General features: G+C 41.6%; 1 protein-coding gene across 3 annotated transcripts in view; it reads left to right on the top strand.

Moving 5' to 3' along the window:
* Positions 1–22752, top strand: part of rab27b (RAB27B, member RAS oncogene family) — a 108865-nt gene that overhangs the window by 50649 nt on the left and 35464 nt on the right. For all 3 annotated transcript variants that reach the window (XM_045692655.1, XM_045692656.1, XM_045692657.1), the window contains 2 exons: positions 15500–15601; positions 20017–20086. In XM_045692655.1, coding sequence (XP_045548611.1) covers positions 15500–15601; positions 20017–20086 — 172 coding nt within the window. The remainder of the gene's footprint in view (positions 1–15499; positions 15602–20016; positions 20087–22752) is intronic.

Here is a 22752-nt window from a genome sequence, read left to right as displayed (position 1 = left end):
GAAATACTGTAGTCTACCATGAAATACTGTAGTCTACCATGAATTACTGTAGTCTACCATGAAATACTGTAGTCTACCATGAATTACTGTAGCCTACCATGAAATACTGTAGTCTACCATGAATTACTGTAGTCTACCATGAAATACAGTAGTCTACCATGAAATACTGTAGTCTACCATGAAATACTGTAGTCTACCATGAAATACAGTAGTCTACCATGAAATACTGTAGTCTACCATGAATTACTGTAGTCTACCATGAAATACTGTAGTCTACCATGAAATACTGTAGTCTACCATGAATTACTGTAGTCTACCATGAAATACAGTAGTCTACCATGAAATACAGTAGTCTACCATGAAATACTGTAGCCTACCATGAAATACAGTAGTCTACCATGAAATACTGTAGTCTACCATGAAATACTGTAGTCTACCATGAAATACAGTAGTCTACCATGAAATACTGTAGTCTACCATGAAATACTGTAGTCTACCATGAAATACTGTCGCCTACCATGAAATACTGTAGCCTACCATGAAATACCATAGTCTACCATGAAATACTGCAGTCTACCATGAAATACTGTAGTCTACCATGAAATACTGTCGCCTACCATGAAATACTATCGCCTACCATGAAATACTGTAGTCTACCATGAAATACCATAGTCTACCATGAAATACTGTAGTCTACCATGAAATACAGTAGTCTACCATGAAATACTGTCGCCTACCATGAAATACTGCAGTCTACCATGAAATACCATAGTCTACCATGAAATACTGTAGTCTACCACGAAATACTGTAGTCTACCATGAAATACTGTAGCTACAGTACATTCGGAAAGTATTCAGCAGTATTTCAGTATGTTTTATTTAATCAGTTTTAGAATAAGGCTGTAACATTATCAGCACCACTATCTGAACATGTCCTAATAGTGTTGTCAGCACCACTATCTGAACATGTCCTAATACGGAACTGTGTGAATTTAAACTGGTGACAAACGTGTCATCACTTCATGGTCTCTCTCTCTCTGCCTCTCTCTGTCTCTCTCTGTCTCTCTCTCTCTCTGTCTCTCTCTGTCTCTCTCTCTCTCTCTCTCTGTCTCTCTCTCTCTCTCTCTCTCTGTCTCTCTCTCTCTCTCTCTCTCTCTCTCTCTCTCTCTCTCTGTCTCTCTCTCTCTCTCTCTCTCTCTCTCTCTCTCTCTCTCTCTCTCTCTCTCTCTCTCTCTCTCTCTCTCTCTCTCTGTTCTCTCTCTCTCTCTCAGGGGCTTTATTGGCACGGGAAACAAGTAAAATAAACAAAAGTGAGATGACAAAAAAATGGACCAGAGCCCTATGGAACCCTATTCCCTATATAGTGCATTACTTTTGACCAGGGTTCTATAGTGCTCTTGTCTAAAGTAGTGTACTATATAGGGAATAGGGTTCCATAGGGCTCTGGTCTAAAGTAGTGCACTATATAGGGAATAGGGTTCCATAGGGCTCTGGTCTAAAGTAGTGCACTATATATAGGGAATAGGGTTCCATAGGGCTCTGGTCTAAAGTAGTGCACTATATAGGGAATAGGGTTCTATAGGGCTCTGGTCTAAAGTAGTGTACTATATAGGGAATAGGGTTCCATAGGGCTCTGGTCTAAAGTAGTGCACTATATAGGGAATAGGGTTCCATAGGGCTCTGGTCTAAAGTAGTACACTATATAGGGAATAGGCTGCCATTTGGGACTCGGATTTCACCTTATTTGTCTGAAAGGGCAGTTTGTTGTAATTCATTTAAATAGTATTGACATGCAAATTATGCAATTATTTCTTAACCTAATAATAGACAATTGTTTTTTTCCCGTTGCTAAAGTTGTTTCACTGCTTGTGTTCCTCTGCTGTTTGACAAACACACCACAGACACTCCTGCAGGGTGGCTGCGTGTTGTTTGAACAAGTTAAATCAATTATTAACCCTTTCAGCACCATGTATTGCAGTCGCATTACTATATCTGAAATAATTAACCAGATCAAAAAAATAGATTATTTTTCTTATTTGTTTTTTACTCAGTGGAGGGGTCTCAACTTAATGTTGCGTTAGAATAGTAGAATACACAAGGTGCAATTTAGAAATATGATTGTCACGCTCTGATCTGAGAGAGACTTTTTATGTCTCTGTTTAGGTTTGGTCAGGGTGTGATTTTGGTGGGCATTCTATATCCTTTTTTCTATGTGTTTGCATTTCTTTGTTTTGGCCTGGTATGGCTCTCAATCAGGGACAGCTGTCTATCGTTGTCTCTGATTGGGAGCCATACTTAGGCAGCCTGTTTTTCCATTGGGGTTTGTGGGTAGTTATTTTCCTGTTTAGTTCTTGATAACCTGACAGAACTGTTGCTAGTAATTTTTTTGTTTATTTTGTAAAGTGCTCATTCTTTCTACACTGCTCAAAAAAATAAAGGGAACACTAAAATAACACATCCTAGATCTGAATGAATGAAATAATCTTATTAAATACTTTTATCTTTACATAGTTGAATGTGCTGACAACAAAATCACACAAAAATAATCAATGGAAATCCAATTTATCAACCCATGGAGGTCTGGATTTGGAGTCACACTCAAAATTAAAGTGGAAAACCACACTACAGGCTGATCCAACTTTGATGTAATGTCCTTAAAACAAGTCAAAATGAGGCTCAGTAGTGTGTGTGGCCTCCACGTGCCTGTATGACCTCCCTACAACGCCTGGGCGTGCTCCTGATGAGGTGGCCAACTCCTGGACAGTCTGTGGTGCAACGTGGCGTTGGTGGATGGAGCGAGACATGATGTCCCAGATGTGCTCAATTGGATTCAGGTCTGGGGAACGGGCGGGCCAGTCCATAGCATCAATGCCTTCCTCTTGCAGGAACTGCTGACACACTCCAGCCACATGAGGTCTAGCATTGTCTTGCATTAGGAGGAACCCAGGGCCAACCGCACCAGCATATGGTCTCACAAGGGGTCTGAGGATCTCATCTCGGTACCTAATGGCAGTCAGGCTACCTCTGGCGAGCACATGGAGGGCTGTGCGGTCCCCCAAAGAAATGCCACCCCACACCATGACTGACCCACCGCCAAACCGGTCATGCTGGAGGATGTTGCAGGCAGCAGAACGTTCTCCACGGCGTCTCCAGACTGTCACGTCTGTCACATGTGCTCAGTGTGAACCTGCTTTCATCTGTGAAGAGCACAGGGTGCCAGTGGCGAATTTGCCAATCTTGGTGTTCTCTGGCAAATGCCAAACGTCCTGCACGGTGTTGGGCTGTAAGCACAACCCCCACCTGTGGACGTCGGGCCCTCATACCACCCTCATGGAGTCTGTTTCTGACCGTTTGAGCAGACACATGCACATTTGTGGCCTGCTGGAGGTCATTTTGCAGGGCTCTGGCAGTGCTCCTCCTGCTCCTCCTTGCACAAAGGCGGAGGTAGCGGTCCTGCTGCTGGGTTGTTGCCCTCATACGGCCTCCTCCACGTCTCCTGATGTACTGGCCTGTCTCCTGGTAGCGCCTCCATGCTCTGAACACTACGCTGACAGACACAGCAAACCTTCTTGCCACAGCTCGCATTGATGTGCCATCCTGGATGAGCTGCACTACCTGAGCCACTTGTGTGGGTTGTAGACTCCGTCTCATGTTACCACTAGAGTGAAAGCACCGCCAGCATTCAAAAGTGACCAAAACATCAGCCAGGAAGCATAGGAACTGAGAAGTGGTCTGTGGTTACCACCTGCAGAACCACTCCTTTATTAGGGGTGTCTTGCTAATTGCCTATAATTTCCACCTGTTGTCTATTCCATTTGCACAACAGCATGTGAAATTTATTGTCAATCAGTGTTGCTTCCTAAGTGGACAGTTTGATTTCACAGAAGTGTGATTGACTTGGAGTTACATTGTGTTGTTTAAGTGTTCCCTTTATTTTTTTGAGCAGTATATTAAAAGTCAAGATGAATACATTCTCCGCTGCACCTTGGTCCCATCCTTTCAACGGCTGTTACAATGATTCATCAGCAGTTTCTCTTATGTCAGTCACTGACAGTCACTCAATTAGCCCTGTCAGCTAACAAAATGTCAGATTGGTAAATTAGTTTAGCCAGCAATTTAAACTTGTAATCATGGTCGGGATGGGGGTGGCAACAACATTCCACCTAAGGCCCCCAAAAGGCTAGGACCGACTGTATACCCGGGTATGGATGTGGGTACACAGACCCGCGAGTCGCTGCGGCCCCTCGTGATGAGTTCAGATTTTTGTGGCCCCCCAACTCCCATCAAAGTTACCCATCCCTGATTTAGATCAATGAAATGGACAGAGACCTTTTTTTTTAGGACAGGGAATATGAACAAATATTTATTTGGCATTGAGCGTGTGGGCGAGACATTTCTGGTTTTGTATTCAGTATTAACGTCCAGATAGACTGATAGTAGTATTGACCGATACGGAGGTGAGAGAAAACAGCTCTCTGAAATGCTAAAGCACTCAGAAACAGTGGGAATGTGCCAGACGTGACACACACAGAAACACACACACTGTCACGTCCTGACCAGTAAAGGGGTCTTTTGTCATTGTAGTATGGTCAGGGCGTGGCAGGGGGGGGTTGTTTTGGGGGTTTTGGGGGTTTTGGTTCTAGTTTTCATTTTAAATGTTTCGTTTTCCATGTTTGGCCAGGTATGGTTTCTAATCAGAGGCAGGTGTCTTTCGTTGTCTCTGATTGGAAGCCATACTTAGGCAGCCTGTTTTCCGTTGGGGTTTTGTGGGTGGTTGTTTTCCGTTTTGTGACAGAACTGTCAGTTGTTGGTTTTTGATATTTTTGTGTAAAAGTGTTATCTCATTAATAAAAGGAAAAGAAGATGAGCACTATACCCGCTGTGTCTTGGTCTGTCCTTTACGACGCCCCTGACACACACTCTCTGACACACACACGTGCACGCACATACACACACATAATACACACACACACACACCGACCCCAGACCTGTTCTCACTGAGGCTAGAGCCAGCCACCTTTGACAGCGATCAATAGCTATTCGAGCAAAAGCCAACATGTGTCACCGCAGAAACCACACCGCCTAGAATACAAAGTCAGGAGGCTCTCGATGGTGCAGCTGTAAAAGTCCAGAGGAAGAAGAGGCCGTCCCTTTGTTCTGGTGTGAGAGGACCATGCTTTCTCAGTGATGTGGACACACGGTTCAGAAAAACAGCGAATTTTGCAGTTACGAGAGTCCAGTTGATAGCAAATCCGCCATCTGAGGTCATCCATTTTACATTGGCCAGTAGATTGGAGGGAAGTAGTGTGTCCGGGTGTCCTTTCGCCTTAGTCTCACCAGGACACCCGCTCTCCTGACTATTTTGCGCCTGCGTTTCATCTTCGGTAGCCCGAAGATTGGGTTGGAGAAATACAAAGAGCCCAGGGCAAATGAGTAGGCCGCAATTGAGGTCAGTAACTGCCAATCTCATGTTCAAAAGTTCTTGTCCATCATAAAAAATGATTGCGGATATATTTCATGCAAAAAAAATATATATAAACAAATCACAAAATAGCAAAGTTGGGTCAGAGCTCTCAAGACAGGAAGCATACCATACGGCACAATCTTTTTCACTCTATTCATTCTAATTCTATGTGTGCTGCTGCTGCATTGTGGGGGGGGGGCGTTGCCTAGGCAACCGAAGGCTCGTTAGCTTGTTTCAGCAAGGAGCAACAAAGTTTCATCGCGTTGTTAAGAGTCCATGTTACTGTAGTCCATGTTACTGTAGTCCATGTTACTGTAGTCCATGTTACTGTCGTCCATGTTACTGTAGTCCATGTTACTGTAGTCCATGCTACTGTAGTCCATGTTACTGTAGTCCATGCTACTGTAGTCCATGTTACTGTAGTCCATGTTACTGTAGTCCATGTTACTGTAATCCATGTTACTGTCGTCCATGTTACTGTAGTCCATGTTACTGTAGTCCATGCTACTGCAGTCCATGCTGCTGTAGTCCATGTTACTGTAGTCCATGTTACTGTAGTCCATGTTACTGTAGTCCATGCTACTGTAGTCCATGCTACTGTAGTCCATGTTACTGTAGTCCATGCTACTGTAGTCCATGTTACTGCAGTCCATGCTACTGTAGTCCATGCTACTGCAGTCCATGCTACTGTAGTCCATGTTACTGTAGTCCATGTTACTGTAGTCCATGTTACTGTAATCCATGTTACTGTAATCCATGTTACTGTAGTCCATGTTACTGTAGTCCATGTTACTGTAGTCCAAGTTACTGTAGTCCATGCTACTGTAGTCCATGTTACTGTAGTCCATGTTACTGTAGTCCATGTTACTGTAGTCCATGTTACTGTAATCCATGTTACTGTAGTCCATGTTACTGTAGTCCATGTTACTGTAATCCATGTTACTGTAGTCCATGTTACTGTAGTCCATGTTACTGTAGTCCATGCTACTGCAGTCCATGTTACTGCAGTCCATGTTACTGTAGTCCATGCTACTGTAGTCCATGTTACTGTAGTCCATGTTACTGTAGTCCATGTTACTGTAGTCCATGCTACTGTAGTCCATGTTACTGTAGTCCATGTTACTGTAATCCATGTTACTGTAGTCCATGTTACTGTAGTCCATGTTACTCTAGTCCATGTTGCTGTAGTCCATGTTACTGTAGTCCATGTTACTGTAATCCATGTTACTGTAGTCCATGTTACTGTAGTCCATGTTACTGTAGTCCATGTTACTGTAGTCCATGTTACTGTAGTCCATGCTACTGTAGTCCATGTTACTGTAGTCCATGCTACTGTAGTCCATGTTACTCTAGTCCATGTTACTGTCGTCCATGTTACTGTAATCCATGTTACTGTAATCCATGTTACTGTCGTCCATGTTACTGTAGTCCATGTTACTGTAGTTCATGTTACTGTAGTCCATGTTACTGTAGTCCATGCTACTGTAGTCCATGTTACTGTAGTCCATGTTACTGTAATCCATGTTACTGTAGTCCATGTTACTGTAGTCCATGTTACTGTAGTCCATGCTACTGTAGTCCATGTTACTGTAGTCCATGTTACTGTAGTCCATGCTACTGTAGTCCATGTTACTGTAGTCCATGTTACTGTAGTCCATGCTACTGTAGTCCATGTTACTGTAGTCCATGTTACTGTAGTCCATGTTACTGTAATCCATGTTACTGTAGTCCATGTTACTGTAGTCCATGCTACTGTAGTCCATGTTACTGTAGTCCATGCTACTGTAGTCCATGTTACTCTAGTCCATGTTACTGTCGTCCATGTTACTGTAGTCCATGCTACTGTAGTCCATGTTACTGTAATCCATGTTACTGTCGTCCATGTTACTGTAGTCCATGTTACTGTAGTCCATGTTACTGTAATCCATGTTACTGTAGTCCATGTTACTGTAGTCCATGTTACTGTAGTCCATGCTACTGTAGTCCATGTTACTGTAGTCCATGTTACTGTAGTCCATGCTACTGCAGTCCATGCTGCTGTAGTCCATGTTACTGTAGTCCATGCCACTGTAGTCCATGTTACTGTAGTCCATGCTACTGTAGTCCATGTTACTGTAATCCATGCTACTGTAGTCCATGTTACTGTAGTCCATGTTACTGTAGTCCATGTTACTGTAATCCATGTTACTGTAGTCCATGTTACTGTAGTCCATGTTACTGTAATCCATGCTACTGTAGTCCATGTTACTGTAGTCCATGTTACTGTAGTCCATGTTACTGTAATCCATGTTACTGCAGTCCATGTTACTGTAGTCCATGTTACTGTAGTCCATGCTACTGTAGTCCATGTTACTGTAGTCCATGTTACTGTAGTCCATGTTACTGTAGTCCATGCTACTGTAGTCCATGCTACTGTAGTCTATGTTACTGTAATCCATGTTACTGTCGTCCATGTTACTGTAGTCCATGTTACTGTAGTCCATGTTACTGTAGTCCATGTTACTGTAATCCATGTTACTGTAGTCCATGTTACTGTAATCCATGTTACTGCAGTCCATGTTACTGCAGTCCATGTTACTGTAGTCCATGTTACTGCAGTCCATGTTACTGTAGTCCATGTTACTGTCGTCCATGTTACTGTAGTCCATGTTACTGTAGTCCATGTTACTGTAGTCCATGTTACTGTCGTCCATGTTACTATAATCCATGTTACTGCAGTCCATGTTACTGTAGTCCATGTTACTGTAGTTCATGTTACTGTAGTCCATGTTACTGTAGTCCATGTTACTGTAGTCCATGTTACTGTCGTCCATGTTACTGTAGTCCATGTTACTGTAGTCCATGTTACTGTAGTCCATGTTACTGTCGTCCATGTTACTATAATCCATGTTACTGTAGTCCATGTTACTGTAGTCCATGTTACTGTAGTCCATGCTACTGTAGTCCATGCTACTGTAGTCTATGTTACTGTAATCCATGTTACTGTCGTCCATGTTACTGTAGTCCATGTTACTGTAGTCCATGTTACTGTAGTCCATGTTACTGTAATCCATGTTACTGTAGTCCATGTTACTGTAATCCATGTTACTGCAGTCCATGTTACTGCAGTCCATGTTACTGTAGTCCATGTTACTGCAGTCCATGTTACTGTAGTCCATGTTACTGTCGTCCATGTTACTGTAGTCCATGTTACTGTAGTCCATGTTACTGTAGTCCATGTTACTGTCGTCCATGTTACTATAATCCATGTTACTGCAGTCCATGTTACTGTAGTCCATGTTACTGTAGTCCATGTTACTGTAGTCCATATTACTGTAGTCCATGTTACTGTAGTCCATGTTACTGTAGTCCATGTTACGTTCCCGAAATGGACTCAAACCCACAAATGGCCGTCCGTCCGTCCGGTCTTCAGTCAGTTGTTCGTTCCACACTATAATTTGTTATTTTACGGGTTATGACTGTTATTTCATTTTCATGAGGGTCTTCATCCATAACTAACAGTTATACAGTAATTGTGGCAGCCTTTCTGATTCATATTGCTCTTCTTAACATCTCTCTTCACTAGCTATTCACAAGAAAAGGCCCCAGGAATGGAAAGAGAAATGGACGTAGTGAACCAATTTCTTCATCCTTCTCAAAACAAACACTTATTTCATCTCTTGTTGGAGCAGAATGTTTTGGTCACATCTATACACAATATAATCTATACAGAAACTCTTACACAATAGAATCTATACAGAAACTCCTACACAATAGAGAACGGTATCACTTCATTTGGATAGTCGCAAATAGAGATCTTGTAGATGTTCAAGTAGATGTTCAGTTAACCTTAAATCTAACCCTAATCCTAAACCTAACCTTAAACCTAACCCTAATCCTAACCCTAACCTTAAACCTAACCCTAATCCTAACCCCAACCTTAAACCTAACCCAATCAAAGCCCTAGTAAGCGGTTGGTGAAAAATACTGGGGTGGCAGGTCGCCAAGCGGTTAGAGCGTTGGGCCCGTAACCAAAAGGTTGCTAGTTCTAATCCTGTAGCTCTAAGGTAGCCTTCAATAATGTCTGATCCCTGTCTGACCCTACTCTCTGAGCGTGACTCATTGGGATAATGTCTGATCCCTGTCTGACCCTACTCTCTGAGGGTGACTCATTGGGGTAATGTCTGATCCCTGTCTGACCCTACTCTCTGAGGGTGACTCATTGGGATAATGTCTGATCCCTGTCTGACCCTACTCTCTGAGCGTGACTCATTGGGATAATGTCTGACCCCTGTCTGACCCTATTCTCTGAGCGTGACTCATTGGGATAATGTCTGACCCCTGTCTGACCCTATTCTCTGAGCGTGACTCATTGGGATAATGTCTGATCCCTGTCTGACCCTACTCTCTGAGGGTGACTCATTGGGATAATGTCTGATCCCTGTCTGTGACTCTACTCTCTGAGCGTGACTCATTGGGATAATGTCTGATCCCTGTCTGACCCTACTCTCTGAGCGTGACTCATTGGGATAATGTCTGATCCCTGTCTGACCCTACTCTCTGAGCGTGACTCATTGGGATAATGTCTGATCCCTGTCTGACCCTACTCTCTGAGCGTGACTCATTGGGATAATGTCTGATCCCTGTCTGACCCTACTCTCTGAGCGTGACTCATTGGGATAATGTCTGATCCCTGTCTGACCCTACTCTCTGAGGGTGTCTCATAGGGATAATGTCTGACCCTACTCTCTGAGGGTGACTCATTGGGATAATGTCTGATCCCTGTCTGACCCTACTCTCTGAGGGTGTCTCATAGGGATAATGTCTGACCCTACTCTCTGAGGGTGACTCATTGGGATAATGTCTGACCCTACTCTCTGAGGGTGTCTCATTGGGATAATGTCTGATCCCTGTCTGTGACTCTACTCTCTGAGCGTGACTCATTGGGATAATGTCTGATCCCTGTCTGACCCTACTCTCTGAGGGTGACTCATTGGGATAATGTCTGATCCCTGTCTGTGACTCTACTCTCTGAGCGTGACTCATTGGGATAATGTCTGATCCCTGTCTGACCCTACTCTCTGAGGGTGTCTCATAGGGATAATGTCTGACCCAACTCTCTGAGGGTGTCTCATTGGGATAATGTCTGATCCCTGTCTGACCCTACTCTCTGAGCGTGACTCATTGGGGTAATGTCTGATCCCTGTCTGACCCTACTCTCTGAGCGTGACTCATTGGGATAATGTCTGATCCCTGTCTGACACTACTCTCTGAGGGTGACTCATTGGGATAATGTCTGATCCCTGTCTGACCCTACTCTCTGAGCGTGACTCATTGGGATAATGTCTGATCCCTGTCTGACCCTACTCTCTGAGCGTGACTCATTGGGATAATGTCTGATCCCTGTCTGACCCTACTCTCTGAGGGTGTCTCATAGGGATAATGTCTGACCCTACTCTCTGAGGGTGACTCATTGGGATAATGTCTGATCCCTGTCTGACCCTACTCTCTGAGGGTGTCTCATTGGGATAATGTCTGATCCCTGTCTGACCCTACTCTCTGAGCGTGACTCATTGGGATAATGTCTGATCCCTGTCTGACCCTACTCTCTGAGCGTGACTCATTGGGATAATGTCTGATCCCTGTCTGACCCTACTCTCTGAGGGTGACTCATTGGGATAATGTCTGATCCCTGTCTGACCCTACTCTCTGAGCGTGACTCATTGGGATAATGTCTGATCCCTGTCTGTGACCCTACTCTCTGAGGGTGACTCATTGGGATAATGTCTGATCCCTGTCTGTGACTCTACTCTGAGCGTGACTCATTGGGATAATGTCTGATCCCTGTCTGACCCTACTCTCTGAGCGTGACTCAATGGGATAATGTCTGACCCTACTCTCTGAGGGTGACTCATTGGGATAATGTCTGATCCCTGTCTGACCCTACTCTCTGAGCGTGACTCATTGGGATAATGTCTGATCCCTGTCTGACCCTACTCTCTGAGCGTGACTCATTGGGATAATGTCTGATCCCTGTCTGTGACCCTACTCAGGGGGGAGTTGGAAATTAAAAAACACATTTCCATTTCCCACCTCACACTTGTAGATGTTTCATGCAGTGAAACACTGTAATCACACAGGCTCATTGGGTTATTGTGGTGTACAGAAAGGGAGAACGTAGATGTGTTTGTAAAGGAGGAAGCCATAGTGACTGCACTCACCTGATCTCTACTACTGCTGACTACAGATGGGTCCCCCGAGGGACAGTGGGCTCCACTGATCAGCCACTAATCACATCCTCGGGACAGGTCATCCTCCTCCTTCCCGTCTGTCCCTCCAGGGCTGGTTAACAACATAAATTAGAGAGCTGCTAGGAAAACTGGGTCTCTGTTCCAATATCCACACTAGCATACTTCTTGGAATTAAAGCAATGTGTTGGGGAATGCATTCTAAATGGTATGCTGGGATGGACAATATGGATGTTGTGTAGCAGCCAGGGCAGGCTGGTTCTAGAACAGGAGCAGGCTGGTTCTAGGGGCAGGCTGGTTCTAGAACAGGAGCAGGCTGGTTCTAGGGGCAGGCTGGTTCTAGGGGCAGGCTGGTTCTAGAACAGGAGCAGGCTGGTTCTAGAACAGGAGCGGGCTGGTTCTAGAACAGGGGCGGGCTGGTTCTAGAACAGGAGCGGGCTGGTTCTCAAACAGGGGCGGGCTGGTTCTAGAACAGGGGCGGGCTGGTTCTAGAACAGGAGCGGGCTGGTTCTAGAACAGGGGCAGGCTGGTTCTAGAACAGGGGCAGGCAGGTTCTAGAACAGGGGCAGGCTGGTTCTAGAACAGGAGCGGGCTGGTTCTAGAACAGGGGCAGGCTGGTTCTAGAACAGGGGCAGGCTGGTTCTAGAACAGGGGCAGGTCAGGGAGAGTGTACAGTCAGGACCAGTGTCTCTGCTTTCCCATCTAGCCAGAGGAGCTTCTGATGCATCATGGGGAGGAGAGGATGTAAGAAACAGATCATGTGCCACGTCTTCTGAGTGAGATCACATCGGTTAGCCCCCCCATAACACGCCCTCTCTACGCTCCCAGTGACTGGAGCTCCCAGGCCCTTTCCCAGAAGGCCACAGTCTAACCTCTGACCCCTGCCATAAAAATAGTGTTTTGTCTTTTTTTCCTTCCTTCAGCATCAGAATTCTGCTCTCCTTTCGTATTTAATGATTTACTTTGAAAGAACAGTGTGGAATGGAGAGAGAGATAATTAGTATAGTGATAGACAAGAATGCAAGAGGCAGGGCTTGAACTTCACTATTATGTGACGACCCAGAGGCAGGGCTTGAACCTCATGATTATCTGACGACCCAGAGGCAGGGCTTGAACCGAACGATTATGTGACGACCCAGAGACAGGGCTCGAACCTCATGATATCTGACGACCCAGAGACAGGGCTCGAACCGAACGATTATGTGACGACCCAGAGAGCTACCACTAGACCAGAGATCCGGCACATCATTTAAGACCCAGTGGAATCAAAAACATGATTTCCTGTGTTTTATATATATTTCCACACTATAAGGTTGGAATAATACTGTAAACTTGTGAAAATAATGATCAAATCAAATTTTATTTGTCACATATACGTGTTTAGCAGATGTTATTTCGAGTGTAGCTTGTGCTTCTAGTTCCGACAATACAGCAATATCTAACAAGTAATATCTAACAATTTCACAACAAATACATAATACACACAAATCTAAGTAAAGGAATGGAATGAATAATATATAAATATATTGACGAGCAATGTCAGAGCGGCATAGACTGAGATACAGTAGATAGTATAGAATACAGTATATGCATATGAGATGAATAATGCAAGATATGTACACGTTATTAAAGTGGCATTATTAAAGTGACTAGTGATCCATTTATTAAAGTGCACAATAATTTCAAGTCTGTATGTAGGCAGCAGCCTCTCTGTGTTAGTGATGGCTGTTTAACAGTCTTATGGCCTTGAGATAGAAGCTGTTTTTCAGTCTCTCGGTCCCAGCTTTGATGCACCTGTACTGACCTCGCCTTCTAGTAGTTTGCCCCCAGTGATGCGTTGGGCAGACCGCACCACCCTCTGGAGAGCCCTGCGGTTGCGGGCGGTGCAGTTGCCATACCAGGCGGTGATACAGCCCGACAGGATGCTCTCAATTGTGCATCTATAAAAGTTTGTGAGGGTTTTAGGTGACAAGCCAAATTTCTTCAGCCTCTTGAGGTTGAAGAGGCGCTGTTGCTGGTGTGCCTTCTTCACCATGCTGTCTGTGTGGGTGGACCATTTCAGTTTGTCCGTGATGTGTACGCCAAGGAACTTAAAACTTTCCACCTTCTCCACTGGTGTCCCGTCGATGTGGATCTCCTTTGTTTTGTTGACGTTGAGTGAGAGGTTATTTTCCTGACACCACACTCCCAGAGCCCTCAGCTCCTCCCTGTAGGCTGTCTCATCGTTGTTGGTAATCAAGCCTACTGTTGTGTCGTCTGCAAACTTGATGATTGAGTTGGAGGCATGCATAGCCACGCAGTCATGGGTGAACAGGAAGTACAGGAGGGGGCTGAGAACGCACCCTTGTGGGGCCCCACTGTTGAGGGTCAGCAAAGTGGAGGTGTTGTTTCCTACCTTCACCACCTGGGGGCGGCCCGTGGTGAACCCCTGCACAAGGAGTGGTTCAGACCCAGGGCCCCGAGTTTAATGATGAGCTTGGAGGGTACTATGGTGTTGAATGCTGAGCTGTAGTCAATGAACAGCATTCTTACATAGGTATTCCTCTTGTCCAGGTGGGATAAAGCAGTGTGACTGCGATTGCATTAACTGTGGACCTATTGGGGCGGTAAGCAAGTTGAAGTGGGTCTAGGGTGTCAGGTAGGGTGGAGGTGATATGATCCTTGACTAGTCTCTCAAAGCACTTAATGATGACAGAAGTGAGTGCTACGGGGCGACAGTCATTTAGTTCAGTTACCTTTGCTTTCTTGTGAACAGGGATAATGCCCTCTTGGTGTAAGAGCTGTTTGAAAAGACAGCCAGAAGTTTCAGCCTGTTTTGATGGGATGGAGTTTTGACCTGCCTGGTGACATCACCAGGTAAATGTGTTAATAGACCAATAAGAAAGAGTTCCAAACCTCTCTGCCAATAACAGCTAGATTTCAGTTTTCCCACTCAGACCATTCCCACGGTCCTAGAAAAATGATTCCTTTAGAAATTCTTTGCTAACAAGCTATTTTTGTAAATTGTTATTTAAAATAATCACAGTGAGGTACTTAATTGTTACCCAGAAATGATTTGTTATTGAGATAAAAACGGCTGCATTGAACCTTTTTAAGTGTTGAAGTCTGAAAGCAATGTCTAGTCCGGCCTGACATCAGACAGCTCTTTCCTTTCATATTGCTGGCTGCTTCAATTTCCTCACATAGCCTACAGCAAAATGAGTCTTCACACATACTGTATAACAGGAATGCTAATCGTCTCCTATAAATAACTAATCACGTGGTGAAGGGCGTGCACTGTAAGGAGACACATGTGATTTAGTTTAGGCAGAACGCTGCCTCTCGTGACGTGGTAGTTGTGGATGTTTTTATGTTCCAACGTGAGAAATTAACTAGACCCGAGGTCAAACTGTTAACAGGAAATGAGATGACTACATTGCAGTATTGTGTTACTGTTCTTCTCTGACTGGATCAGGGTTGTCTAGTTTGGTCCTCTCGTCTCTTAGATTTCATTGGATCAAATAAAGTTCTATTGGTTATTATGAGGCATGGCTTTTTGGGTCAGGCTATTTTCCTTTTCCTATTTATGTTTCGCTTCGGTCTGTTTGACAAACCCTTACTGAAACCAAGCCAGTTCACTTTGTTTGTTTGTTTGTTTCCAACCTGTAAGTGAATGTTTGTCTTTGAGGGGTTGGAATGAATGTGCAGCCACCTTGTGGTTGAAGTGTCTGTCCTGAGATTGGAAGGTTGTGGGTTCAATTCCCAGTCGAGTCATACCAAAGGCTCTTCAAATGACTAATTCATGTTTGTTTTGTTTTGTTTACTCCAGGTTCAGCGCAGTCAACACTATGACTGATGGGGACTATGATTACCTCATCAAGCTCCTGGCTCTGGGGGACTCTGGAGTAGGGAAGACCACCTTTCTATACAGGTAGACACACAGCTCGTCATACTATAATAGGTATATATTTATTATACTATAATAGGTATATATTTATTATACTATAATAGGTATATATTTATTACACTATAATAGGTATACATTTATTATACTATAATAGTTATTATATATTTATTATACTATAATAGTTATATATTTATTATACTATAATAGGTATATATTTATTATACTATAATAGGTATATATTTATTACACTATAATAGGTATACATTTATTATACTATAATAGTTATTATATATTTATTGCACTATAATAGTTATATTATATATTTATTACACTATAATAGGTATATTATATATTCTATATATACTTATTACACTATAATAGTTATATTATATATTTATTATACTATAATAGTTATTATATATTTATTACACTATAATAGTTATATATTTATTACACTATAATAGTTATATTATATATTTGTTACACTATAATAGTTATATTATATATTTATTACACTATAATAGTTATATTATATATTTATTACACTATAATAGTTATATTATATATTTATTATACTATAATAGTTATATTATATATTTATTACACTATAACAGTTATATTATATATTTATTACACTATAATAGGTATATATTTATTACACTATAATAGTTATATTATATATTTATTACACTATAATAGTTATATTATATATTTATTATACTATAATAGTTATATTATATATTTATTACGCTATAATAGGTATATATTTATTACACTATAATAGTTATATTATATATTTATTACACTATAATAGTTATATTATATATGTATTATACTATAATAGTTATATTATATATTTATTATACTATAATAGTTATATATTTATTATACTATAATAGTTATATTATATATTTATTACACTATAATAGTTATATTATATATTTATTATACTATAATAGTTATATTATATATTTATTATACTATAATAGTTATATATTTATTATACTATAATAGTTATATTATATATTTATTACACTATAATAGTTATATTATATATTTATTACACTATAATAGTTATATATTTATTACACTATAATAGGTATATATTTATTATACTATAATAGTTATATTATATATTTATTATACTATAATAGTTATTATATATTTATTACACTATAATAGTTATATTATATATTTATTATACTATAATAGTTATATATTTATTATACTATAATAGTTATATTATATATTTATTAAACTATAATAGTTATATTATATATTTATTATACTATAATAGGTATATATTTATTATACTATAATAGTTATATTATATATTTATTATACTATAATAGTTATATTATATATGTATTATACTATAATAGTTATATATTTATATATTTATTATACTATAATAGTTATATATTTATATATTTATTTTACTATAATAGTTATATATTTATATATTTATTATACTATAATAGTTATATTATATATTTATTATACTATAATAGTTATATTATATATGTATTATACTATAATAGTTATATATTTATATATTTATTATACTATAATAGTTATATATTTATATATTTATTACACAATAATAGTTATATTATATATTTATTATACTATAATAGTTATATTATATATTTATTATACTATAATAGTTATATATTTATTAATCCTTCTAACCCTCCCCCCCCTACCCTCCCCCAAAAAAGATATAGATGTACTATTGTAAAGTGGTTGTTCTACTGGATATCATAAGGTGAATGCACCAAATTGTAAGTCGCTCTGGATAAGAGCGTCTGCTAAATGACGTAAATGTAAATGTTAAATTCTGTATTTATTACACTGCATTCAGAAAGCATTTACAGAGCTTAACTTTTTCCACATTTTGTTGTGTTACAGCCTGAATTTGAAATGGATTAAATTGAGATTATTTATCACTGGCCTACACATAATATCCCATAATGTCAAAATGGAATTATGTTTTTAGAAATTGACAAATTCATAAAAAATGAAAAGCTGGGGCCTCCCGAGTGCCGCAGTGGTCTAATGCTCTACATCGCAGTGTTAGCTGTTCTACTAGAGATCCTGGTTAGAGTCCAGGCTCTGCATCTCAGTGTTAGCTGTTCTACTAGAGATCCTGGTTAGAGTCCAGGCTCTGCATCTCAGTGTTAGCTTTTCCACTAGAGATCCTGGTTAGAGTCCAGGCTCTGCATCTCAGTGTTAGCTTTTCCACTAGAGATCCTGGTTTGAGTCCAGGCTCTGCATCTCAGTGTTAGCTGTTCTACTAGAGATCCTGGTTTGAGTCCAGGCTCTGTCGCAGCCTGCCACGACCGGGAGACCCATGGGGCGGCACACAATTGGGCCAGCGTCGTCCAGGTTAGGGGAGGGTTTGGCCGGCAGGGATGTTCTTGTCCCATCGCCAGGTGCACAATGTTTCCTCTGTCACATTGGTGCGGCTGGCTTCCGGGTTAAGCGGGCATTGTGTCAAGAAGCAGTGCGGCTTGGCTGGGTCGTGTTTCGGAGGACGCACGGCTCTCGACCTTCGCCTCTCCCGAGTCCAGTCCGTACGGGAGTTGCAGCGATGAGACAAGACTGTAACTACCAATCGAATACCACGAAAAAGGGGCAATTTTATTTTTTTATCATAATAATATACAATTATTCAGAGGAGACTGCGTGAATCAGGCCTTCATGGTCGATTTGCTGCAAAGACACCACTACTAAAGGACACCAATAAGAAGAAGAGACTTGCTTGAGCCAAGAAACACGAGCAATGGACATTAGACCAGTGGAAATCTGTCTTTTGGTCTGATGAGCCCAAATTTGAGATTTTTGTTTCCAACAGCCATGTCTTTGTGAGATGCAGAGTAGGTGAACGGATGATCTCCACATGTGTGGTTCCCACCGTGAAGCATGGAGGAGGAGGTGTGATGGTGTGGGGATGCTTTGTTGGTGACACTGTCAGGGATTTATTTTGAATTCAAGACACACTTAACCAGCATGGCTACCACAGCATTCTGCAGCGATACGCCATCCCATCTGGTTTGCACTTAGTGTATTTTCAACAGGACAATGACCCAACACCCCTCCAGGCTGTGTAAGGGTTATTTGACCAAAGAGAGTGATGGAATGCTGTATCAGATGACCTGGCCTCCACAATCACCCAACCTCAACCCAATTGAGATGGTTTGGGATGAGTTAGACCGCAGAGTGAAGGAAAAGCAGCCAACAAGTGCTCAGCATATGTGGGAACTCCTTCAAGACTGTTGGAAAAGCATTCCAGTTGAAGCTTGTTGAGAGAATGCCAAGAGTGTGCAAAGCTGTCATGAAGGCAAAGGGTGGCTTCTTTGAAGAATCTAAAATATAAAACACTTTTCTTTTAATATGCATTGGGGATGTGCTGTGCGTGTATTTGCTATGTATTAATGGTAATGTAAGGTATGTATTTGCTATGCTATGCATTAATGGTAATGTAATGTATGTATTTGCTATGCTATGTATTAATGGTAATGTATGTATGGTAATGTATGTATTAATGGTAATGTATGTATGTATTTGCTATGCTATGTATTAATGGTAATGTGTGTATTTATTGGTAATGTATGTATTAATGGTAATGTATGTAGTAATGGTAATGTATGTATTTATTGGTAATGTATGTATTAATGTAATGTATGTATTTGCTATGCTATGTATTAATGGTAATGTAATGTATGTATTTGCTATGCTATGTATTAATGGTAATGTGTGTATTTATTGGTAATGTATGTATTTATTTATAATGCATGTATTTATTGGTAATGTATGTATTAATGGTAATGTATGTAGTAATGGTAATGTATATATTTATTGGTAATGTATGTATTAATGTAATGTATGTATTAATGGTAATGTATGTAGTAATGGTAATGTATGTATTCATGTAATGTATGTATTTGCTATGCTATGTATTAATGGTAATGTAATGTATGTATTTGCTATGCTATGTAGTAATGGTAATGTGTGTATTTATTGGTAATGTATGTATTAATGGTAATGCATGTATTTATTGGTAATGTATGTATTAATGTAATGTATGTATTTGCTATGCTATGTATTAATGGTAATGTATGTATTAATGGTAATGTATGTATGGTAATGTATGTATTAATGGTAATGTATGTATTAATGGTAATGTATGTATTTGCTATGCTGTGTATTAATGGTAATGTATGTATTAATGGTAATGTATGTATTTGCTATGCTATGTATTAATGGTAATGTATGTATTACTGGTAATGTATGTATCAGCTTGTAAAAACAAATCCTTCAGGGGATTAATAAAGTACTATCTTATTGTATCTTACAGGTACACAGAAAACCAGTTATTATTATATGTTGTATGTTATATTAAATTAGTATTATATTAATACTACTTTCATCTATAGGTACACGGACAACAAGTTCAACCCCAAGTTCATCACCACAGTGGGAATAGACTTCAGGGAAAAGAGAGTGGTGAGTAACGTTAAACACGCACACGCACATGCTTGCGCACACACACACACACACACACACACACACACACACACACACACACACACACACACACACACACACACACACACACACACACACACACACACACACACACACACACACACACACACACACACACACACACACACACGAGTGGTGCGTATCCTCCTTTCCATTCTTGCTTCCTTCCTTCCTCCCTCTGTCAACAAAAGAAAAGAGAGTTGTGAGTATCCTCAGGTAGTTTAGCTCAATCAGTAAGGCTGGTCTGAAAAGTTCAATCAGTAAGGCTGGTCTGAAAAGTTCAATCAGTAAGGCTGGTCTGAAAAGTTCAATCAGTAAGGCTGGTCTGAAAAGGTTCAATCAGTAAGGCTGGTCTGAAAAGCTCAATCAGTAAGGCTGGTCTGAATGGTTCAATCAGTAAGGCTGGTCTGAATGCTCGGTTTAATTTTATACAGTAAGCATAATAGAATTCACATAGTTTCCTATAGTTGCTCATTTTGATCAGCCTCATTCCACTATCCACAGTGTATTTTAGAATTCATGGTCACTGAGCTGACAACCTCAGCTACTGGGACGGACCATCGCTTTCCGCCGTGTTTCAGTTTGCACATGACTGGTAACAGGCTTCAGGCTACAAGGCTACAAGGCTACAGGCTACAGGCTACAGGCTGCAGGCTACAGGCTGCAGGCTGCAGGCTACAGGCTACAGGCTGCAGGCTACAGGCTACAGGCTGCAGGCTACAGGCTGCAGGCTACAGGCTACAGGCTGCAGGCTACAGGCTACAGGCTAGAGGCTACAGGCAACAGGCTGCAGGCTACAGGCTGAAGGCTACAGGCTACAGGCTGCAGGCTACAGGCTACAGGCTGCAGGCTACAGGCTACAGGCTGCAGGCTACAGGCTACTTGTTGATCACTGTAGCCTACTTGTGTTTCTTGTTACTGTATCACAGTCAGTTGTGCTGCCACGTCTAGCAGTCATAATTGAATTCACTTCAGATAGCAGATCCGGATGGATTATTGTACATGCTCATAGTCTCCGAGACATTTCTCAGGGGCGCACACTACATAACAGGCTGGTGGGGGTTCTTTACATTTGGGATTCTTAATCACTATCAGGAATTTAAACCCACAGGACCTATCTGGGTAAACAATATGTTGTCTTGTGTCATAATATATTCCAATCTATTCTCTGTCATATCAAATCAAATCAAATGTATTTATATAGCCCTTCTTACATCAGCTGATATCTCAAAGTGCTGTACAGAAACCCAGCCTAAAACCCCAAACAGCAAGCAATGCAGGTGTAGAAGCACGGTGGCTAGGAAAAACTCCCTAGAAAGGCCAAAACCTAGGAAGAAACCTAGAGAGGATCCAGGCTATGAGGGGTGGCCAGTCCTCTTCTGGCTGTGCCGGGTGGAGATTATAACAGCACATGGCCTAGATGTTCAAATGTTCATAAATGACCAGCATTGTCAAATAATAATAATCATAGTAGTTGTCGAGGGTGCAACAAGTCAGCAACACAAGAGTAAGTGTCAGTTGGCTTTTTCATAGCCGATCTTTGAGAGTATCTCTACCGCTCCTGCTGTCTCTAGAGAGTTGAAAACAGTAGGTCTGGGACAGGTAGCACGTCCGGTGAACAGGTCAGGGTTCCATAGCTGCAGGCAGAACAGTTGGAACTGGAGCAGCAGCACGGCCAGGTGAACTGGGGACAGCAAGGAGTCATCAAGCCAGGTAGTCCTGAGGCATGGTCCTAGGGCTCAGGTCCTCCGAGAGAGAGAGAAAGAAAGAAAGAGAAAGAGAGAATTAGAGAGAGCATATTTAAATTCACACAGGACACCGGAAAAGACAAGAGAAATACTCCAGATGTGACAGACTGACCCTAGCCCCCCGACACATAAACTACTGCAGCATAAATACTGGAGGCTGAGACAGGAGGGGTCAGGAGACACTGTTGCCCCATCCGATAATACCCCTGGAGGGGGCCAAACAGGTAGGATATAACCCCACCCACTTTGCCAAAGCACAGCCTCCACACCACTGGAGGGATATCTCCAACCACATTTACATTTACATTTAAGTCATTTAGCAGACGCTCTTATCCAGAGCGACTTACAAATTGGTGCATTCACCTTATGATATCCAGTGGAACAACCACTTTACAATAGTGCATCTAAATCTTTTAAGGGGGGGGGGTTAGAAGGATTACTTTATCCTATCCTAGGTATTCCTTAAAACATACCATCCCGGGACAAGGCCGGGTATAGCCCACAAGATCTCCGCCACGGCACAGCCCAAGGGGGGGCACCAACCCAGACAGGAAGACCACGTCAGTGACTCAACCCACTCAAGTGACGCACCCCTCCCAGGGACGGCATGGAAGAACACCAGCCAGTGACTCAGCCCCCGTAATAGGGGTAGAGGCAGAGAATCCCAGTGGAAAGAGGGGAAACCGGCCAGGCAGAGACAGCAAGGGCGGTTCGTTGCTCCAGCCTTTCCGTTCACCTTCACACCCCTGGGCCAGACTACACTTAATCATAGGACCTACTGAAGAGATATGTCTTCAGTAAAGACTTAAAGGTTGAGACTGAGTCTGCGTCTCTCACATGGGTAGGCAGACTATTCCATAAAAATGGAGCTCTATA

Source organism: Salmo salar, chromosome ssa13, assembly GCF_905237065.1.
Source record: "Salmo salar chromosome ssa13, Ssal_v3.1, whole genome shotgun sequence".
In the NCBI taxonomy this organism is placed as follows: domain Eukaryota; kingdom Metazoa; phylum Chordata; class Actinopteri; order Salmoniformes; family Salmonidae; genus Salmo; species Salmo salar.
This window is presented reverse-complemented; position numbering and strand designations above follow the sequence as displayed.